Source organism: Tachysurus fulvidraco, chromosome 20 (assembly GCF_022655615.1).
Source record: "Tachysurus fulvidraco isolate hzauxx_2018 chromosome 20, HZAU_PFXX_2.0, whole genome shotgun sequence".
Taxonomy (NCBI): domain Eukaryota; kingdom Metazoa; phylum Chordata; class Actinopteri; order Siluriformes; family Bagridae; genus Tachysurus; species Tachysurus fulvidraco.
The window spans coordinates 15351556-15364815 of record NC_062537.1 but is presented as its reverse complement, the minus strand read 5'-3'; the positions used below and the strand labels follow the sequence as shown (position 1 = coordinate 15364815).

At 37.6% G+C, this 13260-nt stretch overlaps 1 protein-coding gene across 2 annotated transcripts in view; it reads left to right on the top strand.

Annotated features, from left to right (window-relative positions):
• The window catches only part of cntfr (ciliary neurotrophic factor receptor), a 182168-nt gene extending 170071 nt beyond the window's left edge, over positions 1-12097 (top strand). For both annotated transcript variants that reach the window (XM_027140971.2, XM_027140972.2), the window contains 3 exons: positions 3227-3416; positions 5606-5729; positions 10790-12097. In XM_027140971.2, coding sequence (XP_026996772.1) covers positions 3227-3416; positions 5606-5729; position 10790 — 315 coding nt within the window. In that variant the 3' untranslated portion in view covers positions 10791-12097. The remainder of the gene's footprint in view (positions 1-3226; positions 3417-5605; positions 5730-10789) is intronic.
• The last annotated feature ends 1163 nt before the right edge of the window (positions 12098-13260 follow it).

The following is a 13260-nucleotide window of genomic DNA, read 5'->3' as shown; positions in this document are numbered from 1 at the left end:
TTTTCCCAAGTGTTGTTTTGTTTAACAGTTTTTATTTTAGTGACATTTACCCACTTAGTAATGTATATTCACTGATTTATTCTTTCTTTCTAACTGTTTTTCTGATCTGACTATTTCTGTTTATCTACATGTCTAGATCTTATTCTGTATACATTCAGGAGTCATTTACAGAATGCATACCTACTGTACATGACTCATTATAAACATTATGAACTATCACAATATCCGTGTTGCCAAATAAGACCATGGCAGAGATGTTAGCCAGAAGAAACATCCTGCTCCTTCCTGTTTATTTACTCAGCAGTCTCACCACTACATCCATGTCCTCATAGACTGACCACACACCATCATGTAGACTTTCATCTCTGACCTTGTGCTGAGGTTTTTTGTGCTGACCTGAGAAGGTCTGGTGTGATTATGGGGTGTAATGTTTGTGTGTGTTTGTGTGTTAAGGGCGGCTGGTTGAGGTTCAGGTTAAATCCTGCCTAAACTCCTATTTGCATTCTTGGCTCTAAAGCTCCTCATAAGTGCCCGGTAATTGGGAGAGGGTTTGTGGCTAAGACAGGGAAACAGAGCATAGAAGAGAAACATCCGCTTCAACTCCGGATACAGGAGAGAAACTTCACTCTGGGGTGAATTGAGCCTCGTGCCAGTCGACTGCACCCTACACCGAGTGCCAACTTCCAGCTGGTAGTTTACTTCATTCTCATCTTTGTAATTAAAGGGGTTAAATAAAAGAGGTGACAAAAGCGTAGGAGCTTGATATCCTTACAGATTCAGTGTCTAGCTGTGAAATGTCATTAAAGGCAGGCTAAGACCTCCGCTCGAATGACAACCGGCCGGCTCTTGCTAACCCATGTGCTTAAAGAGTTCTCACACTTTTGGAGGTTGAGGGGAGGGAGGTGGGGTAGAGCGAGCGGAGAACATGCCTTAATCTAAATGAAAGGGATTCAACCATTGTTCAGCGGGTTTTGAGGAAGCACTGGGGAAATGAGCAGCACTCTCTTCCAATTATGAAAGAAAATGTTCAATTAAAATGTAAATGCGACGACTAAATGATATCAGTCCTGGGTTTGTGACTGTTTTCCTACATGTCCACGATGGAAAGCTGGGCAAACAATCGTATCAGAAATTCGCATCAGAAGAAAAAAAAAAAGGCTGGTTTTACACTTTGGTTTTTCACAGTAAACCGATTAGGTGCCACACAGAGGTGTATTCTTTCAAATTCAAATGAAAGTAAATCCACACCCACGTTGCTGTCTGAGGCTGTGGACGAATCTCTGATGGTTTTCATCGCGTCGTGCCATTTGGAAGCTACGCCAGCGTCTGGCATTGTGGTATTGGGTATTACTGCTGATTGCTTCACTGTGGTGGCACTGTTTGTTTCAGCTGTGTTGTGTTTGCGTGAGAGATGGAAGAAAATAAGAAAAGCGGGAAGAGGGGATAGACCCGGGGTGCTGTGAGGAACAGAGGGGTGAAGGATGCCCAGATGACTCATGGGCTTTGGTTGATCTTTGCCATCACGCTTTCTCCAGGCCTCAGCTGTAGTGCATTAGGCATATTTCCTCCTTCTTGGGGGGGAAACAATGTGCACCGCTTTCCATTGCGAATCTCTGGCTTCATCACGGAGCACATTTACAAATGGTCTTCAGGTGTGAGGGGTCATACACACGCACATTCATACAGACACATTGTAGTGGGTAAAAAAATCAGACATATTGGAAAGAATAGAATAGAATCTATGCAAAGAATAGATCAGGTGTCGCTGAATTTTGTCTAAAAAAACATTCTAATAATATTTTAAAGCAAAACTTTCCTAGCCTAAATGTTACAATCTAATAGTCTTAACTACTAGTTTGATAAGATGTCTTTCTCAAATTCTTTGCAATAATATGTGTTGTTTTCATGCATCCATGCTTTCATACTGTATTTCCTAAACAATTGCTCAGTCATGCATGATACAGAACGAGCAAGAGATCTTAATCACACACCAAAGAACTTTTTAGATAGAGATAGAAATAGCTCAGTTTCAGGATCACAGGCTGCCGGTGCAAGGCTTTACAAAGAACAGTTCCTACTTTAAAAATTATAATCCACAAAACAGGCAAAGGTCAGTCTAGGCAAAGAGATTATTATAGGTAAGGGAAGAGAAAATTGAAAGACAAAGAAAAGGTCATATACAGAGACACACAAACAAAGTGAAGGCTTGGAAATGCTCAGAGTAACACTGGTAAGACTTTATGTGAAGCTAGCAAGCACGAAATGGTAGATATACAGTGCACAATTGATTCGCTGATTTGGGGGAACTGGTGAGGTGAGGATGTACTGAGATGTGACAGATATCTGTTCTTTTAATCCGCTCTTTCTTGCAATAAAGACTTTGCACCATTTATTCTTCCTCTTCAAGCTTTTATCAACACAATTTGATAAGAACTCCAGTCCCGGACACACAATTACGACCCCCACCAAATGCAAACCTGTTCCTGTATCTCTGTACCTGCATACGTTTAGTTTAAGTGGCGTGTTCAAACCAGGAAAGTCGCCAATCGCACGAATAATACCTGGGCAATGTATTACAATAGCTGATAAATCAACTGTCGCAGCTTGTAGTAAACAGCAGAAAAGAGATGCCTGAGGGTCCTGTGGTTCGATTAAAAAAAATTGCAAAGAGTGAGAACATTGTGGATGCAAATAAGGAGCAAAGAACATTTGGGTTTTAAAGCTGCTTCATTCTGAGCAGTTCGATTAGACTAGTAGAGTGCAGGAGATCTCAAGCTCTCTGCAGCCAGACCCTGTTTATCTGTGAGAAAAAACTATTTTAACTATTTGAATATTAGGCTTATTGTTTAATTTCTTTTATTTCTTTTTTGGTGCCCTAAAGCTTCGTTTAATCCTGCACTTTCTATGGATAGAAGACATTAGGTCTAAGTAGACATTATTTTTAATGAGGTTTGGATTAAACCCATTTATTACAAGTAACCAGTCAAACACACTAAAAGGAGCACAATAATGCATGAAAATAGATTTAAGATTTCTTTTTCTCTTTAAGTCTTCTTTAAGAATGATCGGTAGTCTGTGGTGTACAGTACACTATTAGACATACAGTAGCTGAAATTAGATGATACTGTGAAATATGTCCGGTCATCTCATGGCAGTGCACGATTTCATACATAACAGGTCAGATCTTCAGATTGTAAGCACCACTGACTGTGTTCTTGGTTAACAGGTGGAGCTCTCAGACAGCACCTCCCACACCATCACAGACGCTTACGTGGGGAAGGAGTACATCATCCAGGTGGCTGCTAAGGACATGGAGATCGGCACCTGGAGCGACTGGAGCGTGGCTGTGCATGCAACACCCTGGACAGAGGAACCCAAACCTATCACTTCCACCACGGAGGTAGACTTGCCCATAGGTGAGTCTCATCAGTGTTCTCATTGCACAGAGTACAGTTTCCTTCACCTTTGGCTAGTGTTCTTATCAAATCGCAGGAATGATCAAAGACAAGTGGTAACAAAGGTGTTGCTAAATTCAATTTGTGGAAATTGTTACAAATTCATATTGCTCCCATCACGAGACCACGCTGTTCAGTCCGAACCCTTTATAAACAACACGGCAATGCAATGTCAGACTGCCTCCTGCTGGAACGCAGAGTCGTTACACCTAAAAAAAAAAAAAAAGCTAATAGTGACAGACATATTCTCATCAAGCGTTGTACTAGTGAATAATACCTAAACATAATACCTTTTGTAGTTCATTTTCTGGCAGAACGAAAAGATGTTAGACAGAACGTTAGCAAGGTGGAAGCAGATTAAAGAATAGTCTTTGAACTAGCATCATATCAGTTCTTTAATCCATAATGCATTTTAATCCAGCCCACCAAATGCATTAGCATCCATATTTTAGATTTAATTTAACGCCTTTTGCATCAGAGGTGAATTGAAATATCCTCAAAGATATATCTGTAAATCCATTAGAGTGAAAAACAGAGCAGAGCCATAAACTCAGCTACTGACAAAAAATGCTAATATGCTAATATGAAATGTACATTTCAGCTAAATGCATGCATTTCACAAGAATTTAATGTTATCTGTCTGCTAAAAAATGAATTAGCAGACTTTTTTTTGTGGCTAAGCGCAATGTGGTCTGTTATCTTAAATGAGTTTGACACCCATACCTTAAAGTAGGACATAATTGGATTTAAGGTCCTAGTTATCTGTCATAAATCATTTTTTAAAGGCTCTGTATTCACATTCACATGAGAATGATACATATTAAGGGTACAAAAGATACCTCAAGCACAGGTGAATACACCAGTGATAAGACAGGTACAGTTCAATGCACAGTTCAATCGTGTATTTTTCTGAGCGTGTAATAGTCCGAGCCAGACCATGTGTGTTATGAAATATGTATCATAAACCATGTTCTAGTCTGCCAGTGTCAAAGCCATAACTCACATAGAAATGCTGTTTGTGCTATTTTTATGTCTCATCTGGAAGGTGTGGAATTGACACTCGCATGCTAAAAGCTAGTCTAGTATTCTGTTGTAAAGATAAAGGTTGTGTTAAGCAGCTCGGCCGACCCATGGTCAGGTTTTAGCTGGATATGTTGGAGCGTGTTAGTAAACCGAGAGTATACCTAACTACAGAGACATCATGTTTCTGCACATTATATAGAACTGATGCAGTGATCCAGTAGATTAAAGGAACGCCGGTGTTGTTTCCGTGAGATGTTGATGGTCTCAACCTCATCTAGCAGATTTTATAAGACACAATAAGCACTGTGACTAAAAATAGCACTGACAACTCGATCACTGTTATCAGAGGTAATATGTAAAAGTAAAAAAAAAAAACTTGTTATAGAAAACTTTATCAACATTTATTAACATTTTGGTTGCTATATAAATAATAATGTAATAAAACGTATACATTAATATAAAATTCACAGCTGGAATTATTGTCATAGCTGTTGTTCTTCCAACCAATCAGAATCGAGTATTCAGTACCATTGTGCTTACAGGTAAAATATTCTTGCTAACATATTGCATATTAAAAAAAATCAGTTTTACAACCATGCAACATGATGAAAATCTCCCTATGAGTAGAGAAGCATAATTGCACTTTTTTTTTTTAAATTATATAAGTAGGTTATGTTTTCAAAATGAATGCTGTTTATTATATTTTTTCATTAAGACCATGCTTCAAACTATAATTAAAAAAAAAAAGATATTCTTCGCCCATATACTTGGCTACATTCTAAGATGATTACAGCAGTCATGCAAGGCCACTTCTAGTAAATTTCCCTGATGCTCCTGCCACATAGAGGACCAGTCTATTGAAATAACCTCTATTATTACTGTCATTTTTATTGTTATTCCCTTGCAGTGCCAATGCATTGACTCAAAGCTAGAAGATACGATATGAGTTGACTTTCCTAAACAAACTGCTATTTATTTGTGTGGTCAGGTTATATTTCTCCGTCTGTAATCACTTTCCTGCAGAAACATTAATTGCTGTAGAGTTGACTCTAATTGCACACACTGCCCCAAAGGCTGCTTGTAATTGTTCCAGTAATAAAAATGGTGAATTTGTGATCTCTCCATAGAGACCACTCCATCTGCTGCCCCACCATCACCTAGACCCAGAGTGGGTGTCGCTACAGGAGGTTGCAGTGCCCTCCTCTGCTCATCCCATATCCTCCTGGCGTGTGTCCTGCTGTCCATGATGTGGTACGTCCAGAGTCTCTATCAGATCTACCTTGTCCCAAATGCTAGAGGCACCCTGTACTACTCAGAATGTACAGTATGCTTTATTTAAACAGACCGATAAAAACTGCCAGCAATAGGTCAGATGACCATGATTCAACTTAATTTCATGCAACATGTTAAATAAAAAAAACTGTCAACTTATATTAAGGTGTAGCATGTTTTAAAGAACTAGTCTATTTGTACTTTTGCTGAAAGATTTGGATGTGGGGTGGCACACAGTGATAGGACAGAAGGTAGTGTTACCGCCTCATAGCCCGAGGGTCCGCAGGTTAATGTCTGTGAGTTTTGCATATACTCTTCAAGTCCAAATGGCTTTTCTTCAGGATGTGCCTCCCATAAACATGCAGTAAATTTAGCAGTATTGGCTCCATTAGGGTGTATTTTTAGAAAAGACTCTAAGTCACTTTTATTGTCATTTCAACCGTATACAGCTGACGCAGTACATAGAGAAATTAGACAAAGTTTTTCCAGGACAAGGGTGCTACATTTCCACCTAGTGATAGTGGGATAAACTACACGGGTTATTGACATCCAGATAGAATGGGATAGACTCCAGAGAGTATTCCTTATCAGTGTTTGCGAGATATGTTCCCTTGCATATTCCCAGGAACCCTGGCCACCAGTCCATCTCAGAACAGCATGTGTTAGTGATAATGAAATACTTTCCAGGGTGTATTCCCTCCCAGTTTTAGTGAGATAGGTTCCAGGGCGTACAGTATTTACAAGCCGTGATAGTGGTAGGCTCCAGAGTGTATTCCCAGACAGGGTTCCCAGGATAGCCTTTGGGGTTTTTCCCAACAAGTTTTCTTGAGATAGACTGCAAGCTGAAATCCCACACGGTGTCCTAGAATAGGCTCCAGTGTATATTCCCACCCAGTTTTAGTGGTATAGATGGCAGGTTGTAATCCCAACCAGTGATTGCAAGAAAGACTCCAGAGTGTATTCCTAAATAGGGGGTTCCCAGGACAGGTTCTGAGGTGTTTCTCCAACACCAAGAGAACCTCCAAGAGTTGAGAGGAGATGCAAGGCTGCAAGATGGATTCCCATCCACTGTTCCTAGAATAAGTGTTTCCCCACCCAGTGTTAGCAGGATAGACTCCTGGTATATTCCCAATCAAGGTTCCTAAATAAGGCTCTTGATATTCCTAGGCCCTGACCCTAAAGCATATGTTGATAGGGTGATTGATGATCGTTTACAAAGCATACTGCATTATTAAAGTATTTCTGGTTGATGGATGATGCAGTAAGCAGCTGTGTAACATTTTTCTGATTTGTTAAAGCTGTGGGTATCACACACTTACCCTGCATTACTGCATTACTCCAATACTGTTTTCTAATAAATGGAATCTTATCGACTTGCCCTTGCCATTTACCCTAGAGGCAATGCCTTGTTGTTAAATTATGGGTTTCAATACGTTAACAGGCCCCTTTTGATGGGTGGCTGTTCAAGTCAACATAGTTGTAGACTTCACAATACTTTCATTTCTTTTCAAGTAAAGTTAGCAAGTACATGAAATCACTGCATTGTTCTTGCTGCCACTGCAAGTGGTCACTCATGTCATGTAGAGGAAATACACTATAAAGCTGACAGGACAAGTTGATTAGAACATTATATTGAAATAGCAGCTAAAGTCGTCCGCAGAGACTGCCGCAAGTCCTTGTTAGGGGGTTTACAATTCAGCCGGTCCCGCGACTCACAGAAGGAAAGCCTGATCTACAGACACAGAATCAGTAAACGTGATCGATCCTCAATAGCCGCTAGTTGACAGGCCAGCCGAGTAACGAGCATAAGATTCATTATGTAGGCATACAGTACACATGTTTACAGTGTGCTTATTCACCTAGAACTCAGTATAGTGGCATAATGAGCTTTGCTTTAATTAAAGCTTACTCATGGGTAGGATCAAGAGCCTGTGGCTCTGCAGAAAGACCGAGGCATGAAGCCATGACACCTTCTAGCTTGATTGAGTAGGATCTGCTTCAAGGAGTCTTACAGGAGAATATTTAACTAATATGGTATTAGGGAGTCCATAGCTTGCTTAGACTGTAGAATGAAAATTTAACTGGTGAGTCATTAAAGATGTGAGTAAGGCATGGAGTCAGCATCACAGGTGTCTGTCTACTAAATCCAGAAAGCTAGATTCAGCCAAAGAACTTTTTGATGTTGGTTCAATTTTTCCTCATCTCATAGCAGACTCTTCTGATGTCATTGCACCGCTGTGTGGAAGTATTGGCATGCGAAAGCCGGGTTAGTGTTTGGATCATTAAGTCTTGTAAGTTCAAACCCTGTCTTTGTCTAAGCTTTGAGATTCTCCTGCTGTTAGCCAACAGGGCTCCTGATCCTTGCTGTAGGCTCGCCTGAAGGCGAGATTCAGGAGGGTTTTTTTTTTAGCATTTAATGTAGTTAATGTTGCATTTGCCCAAGTTCTGTGTTCAAGTGTCTTACATACAATTAGATCAAAATGTTGGACAGGTTTTAGCTATCACAGATTCTCTCTTTGTGTTGCATTTCCCATGGCAACAAGTGCCATGTGTTCATGTTTCCGGTTTAGTCGTGTCTCTGCTTCGGTCTTGTCATTGACATAATGCCTAATTGTGTGCTGACAGTTTTTATTTTTGATTTGTTTGCCCTTTTATACTGTGTACTATCCAATTTTTGTGTTTAAGTCAAAGCCTGGTTTCTTGTTTTGTATTTATTGCCTAAAACTGTTTGCCTTTTGTTGAGTAAAATTGTTGTTCATCAACTAGAAAAAGAACAATAATGAAACAACTAGAGTCCATGGAGCGTGTCCTGCTTTCTTGAACTCCACATTACATTTGACGGATACACAATAGCTGTGATTTGTGATTTTAATTTGGTCCACGTTTAATTGCTGGAAACAATACCAATTTAGTCAGATAAAGCCGAATAGTTTTTAGTCAATACATACTTATTACATACAGACAGGTTTTGGATGCAAGTGCAGAGCCTTATTGAATGAAAAGACCAAGCCAAAATCAAAGGCAATAGACAGTCAAAGTATCAAGCGATTACCAGACAGATTTAACTAGGCTAGGCAAGGCAGGACTCGATAAACAAAAGAGACAGGGTCAATACTGGGAAAGTGTGTACACAAACAAAAGGTTCAGAAAACATCACTGGTAAAATCCTACCAAAGGCACTTCACAAAGATTCAGTGAAACTCCAGATTAATAATGGTAAATATAAATTGTGCTGATTGGGAGCCTGTGGTTGTGATTCTGGGAAAAAGGTGAGTTTAGACTTTGGAGTGTGGTTAAGATGACATTTTTTTTTTGATACATGGAACAAGCACGAGAATACCATAGTGTTCATGGTTCTGGGTGTTATTTTAAGTGTTCAAACCTCTTATTGAATGTTCTGGTTGCTCATTAGGGGAAACTCTATATCTGTAGATCTGTAAATAAAATTAATCTAGATTTACAAGTTCTCTTCCTAAAGCTTTCACTTTTTTTTATATCATTCGCTAAGAAAAATAAAAAAAAAAGCAACAAAACTAATGAAAAATTAGGATGATAAATGTTTATTATGATGAATAATGATAAAGTAATATAATTTTTTATAAAACATAAGATTCCAACCTACCCACCCTATACCGAACAGAAAAAAGGGAAACATAATGTCAAACGGGTGTATTAAAGAAATAAAAACAACAAAATATTTAGACAAGTTTTTATCAAGGCCAGGGTTAGAAATAAGTGTAAAAAAATTATTTATTTATTTATTTATTTATTTATTTATTTATTTATTTATTTATTTATTTATTTACATACTTACTTACATAATTACTTACTTACTTTCAGTCTTGCTCTTAAATTTAAATGTATTCCAGGATTTTATTTTTTTTTCCCTGATGAGATTACATTATCACACATTAAATTATTCACTGATTCACAAATGGAAATGCTTAAAACTGGCTGCAATTATGTTAAGTGTCATGTTTTCTGCTGCATACAGAGGAAGTAATCAGCTTGCACAAACTCCTCAGATGAAATGTGTAAGTCAGAGAGAAGATCAGGATTCTGATATAAGACATGGCATTTGCCTGGTTTAACAAATTTGTGAACTGTGATAAATCTAATCAATATACAATTGTAAGTCAATTTACAAGCTGATTTAAAATAGCTAAACTATAGCCAAAGTACTATTTGGATACTTCTGCTACAGACTACCAAGAAAAAGACGCTAAATGAGTTGTAGCTGTTTTGTTAAACAGGAAAAAAGCAAACGTCACATGGATTTTCCTGTGCATACAATTCATACACGAAATATATTTATCCATGCTAATATGGATTTGTGATCCACTCTAAGCAAGAGGAGAAGTTAGTGTTACTTTACTGTAAAACAATTATCCAGAGAGGTCTCACTCCACAAAACTTGGTTCTGTTCTTTTCTGGAAATTTATTGCTAGATAATGAATGGTCTTGTGTTCTTAAGAATCCCGTAAAATCCATCCTCTGTAGTTTTGTAGCTGTAGCACAAGCCTTTTATTCTCTGAACAGGTCTATGCTTGCCTGTAGTGCACACACTACAGGCGATGTTTACTACAGTACATTAGATGTAGTAAACTTGGGCACTGACAGATATAACAGTTTGCACATTGTGATTGGTTCGATTGTGAAAATAACGAACGGCAACGTAGCAATTTTTTTCATGCTAAATGCATAGATGCTAATTAAAAACATGGCCAGAGTAGAACATACAAATATACAAGATAGATAGATAGATAGATAGATAGATAGATAGATAGATAGATAGATAGATAGATAGATAGATAGATAGATAGATAGATAGATAGATAGATAGATAGATCAATATTTAATCATGGGTGACAAAACTATTGCTTTATATTTATTTATTTATTTATTTATTTTCCTTAAAAGTGAAGTGTCTACTAGCTAATTTGTATATGCTTGTTGTTTAATCTCTCTCTCTCTCTCTCTCTCTCTCTCTCTCTCTCTCTCTCTCTCTCTCTCTCTCTCTCTCTCTCTCTCTCTTGCAGATGCTTATAATTCATTCCTGTGGAAAGTCTTCTAGTTCTATTTTGCACATCTAAATGGATTTCGTGCATTGATAATTTAATTCAAGTTTTTTTTCTCTCACAAAAAGAAAAAAATAGTAAGATTAATAAATGATGACATTAAGAATGGAAGGGGAAAAAGAACTGAAATGCATCACGGGCAGCGCGGCTGAAGGTGGAGTGAGCGCAGACACGGTACTCTGAACCCCAGGGAAGCTAAACATATGGGGTCACATGAGTCAACAGGCTTCTGTCTCACAGCAGCACAACAATGAAAATGAAAAACAAACAGAGCATCCTTCCTTCTTTCCCCTTTGACTTTTTTTTTTTTAACAAATCAGAGCCTTTTTTTGATGTTTTGCACACACTGGAGACAGTGGTACAAGCTCAACCTTTGTGTGTCATGAAATTCAGCAGCATACAGCTAACTGGTCATGCCAAAGACGTGGAGATTTCTCTTTCCCACGATCCTTAGCTTCCCCAAGCCTGTGTCTCTGCGAGGGACTGGAAGCTGCGGCGCTCAATCTCCATCCAGCAAACTGGAGCTTCATAGACTGAGGACTAACAAACTTAGAATGAAGGTCATCATTTTGATTGATTTTCTCTTTACAGCATTTAGCTTTCTTTCTTACTTACTTTCTTTCTTTCTTTCTTTTTTCTTTCTTTTTTTTATTTTTCTTTATTGTAATTGGCCCTTGATAATGAGAGGCTGAAAGACAGACGCTTACACACACACACACACACACACACACACACACACACACACACACACACACACACACACACACACACACACACAATAAAAACAGTGTCTTACTTCATGGTGGTGTACTGGACTGAAATTTTTAAATGGAATAATCATGAATTGTATCTGATCAATCAGTTTATTAGTTCTATGTAGAACCACTTTTATCACTTAAGTCCATATGCCTTTTTTTTGTCAGACTTTAATAGCCAATGTCCAAATTTTCTGTTTCTTTATTCAAGGAATATTGTTGTGATTTTATCTTTTTTTTTTTTTTGGTGTTTGTTTGTTTGTTTATTACGCAACATACATATAGCATCTTAGTTTATTTTCTCATTGACAATTGCTTAATTCTCCACGATCATATTTTGTAAACTACGATATGTATCTTTAACATGAAAAAAAAAATACTTTATTATTTAATAATGTATGTATTAGCCTTAGATTCTTGTAACCTGTATCTGGGTTCTTTTTATAGATGTATATAAAACAAGAGGTTCTTCATTAAATGTGACCATTTCACAATGAGTTGGACCGATCGATCATTTGTGTGTGCGCGCCATTTCATTATCAGATATTAATTCATAGATGAATGAAGCGGTTATATATTTAATTATATATTATTATTATATACATTTTAATAGTCACTTATTTAATGTTTTTATATTATTACCTAATATTGTAAATGTTAGCTTTTATACCTAATTAATTCAAGTTGCTGAAAGTTGATTTAAGCCTTAATTTGTGACACACTTATGTGTAAGTTAGTTAGTTAGTTAGTTAGTTGGTTAGTTGGTTGGTTAAGCTTGAATGTTTGAACCTGACATAGCTCTATGGTACTTAGGAGTTTATACAAAGCTTTGTATAAAATGCCTACAATTTACTGGTGTTTATATACTACAGCACTAGTGAATGCTCAATTCCGATTGGTTTGTTTTATTTTGTATTAAATGCTCTAACATAACAATTCATAGATAATAATTTGCAATGACTTGTATGGTGGACATACATAATAATATTTTATTATATATTATTATAATATTATTGAACTAATAATGGCTGGTGAACATATAATGATGTAATCATTAATCAGGGAGGTTTTCTGTAAGGAATTTATTGAACTGTTTTGGAAAGAGTCTTCAGTATCAGTCAGTATGTTTTCAGTCTTTAAGATGGAGGACGCTTTTCAGTTTCTTGGAAGCATGGAACTAATTGTTTAAGTTGCCTCACAGTCCTTTCGTGCACTGTAGGTCTAAATTGTTAAAAAGTGTCATTCGTTATTAAGCATGTTTGCCTCATAACTTTTAGGGTTGCTGGTTCGATTCCTGTCTCCACCCTGTGTGCAGTCGGAGTCTGCATGCTCTTCAGGGGTTTCTTCTCGGTACTCCACTTTCCTGCCCAAGTCCAAGCAAATACCTTGTAGGCTGATTGGCATCTTTATATTGTCTGTAGTGTGAGAATGGGTGAGTGAATATGTGTGATTAGCGGCTCAGAAAATGGGTGGATGGATGGATGGATGGATGGATGGATGGATGGATGGATGGATGGATGGATGGATGGATGGATGGATGGATCACTGTGGAAATCGAGAAACAAAACACTTTGGAATGTGCTGTTACTGGATGAAAAGGTTTACTACTTTAAGGTTGTAACTTTAAATTCTTTTTCTAAATGTTTCTGAAAAATTATTTAACTTTTAATGTAAACT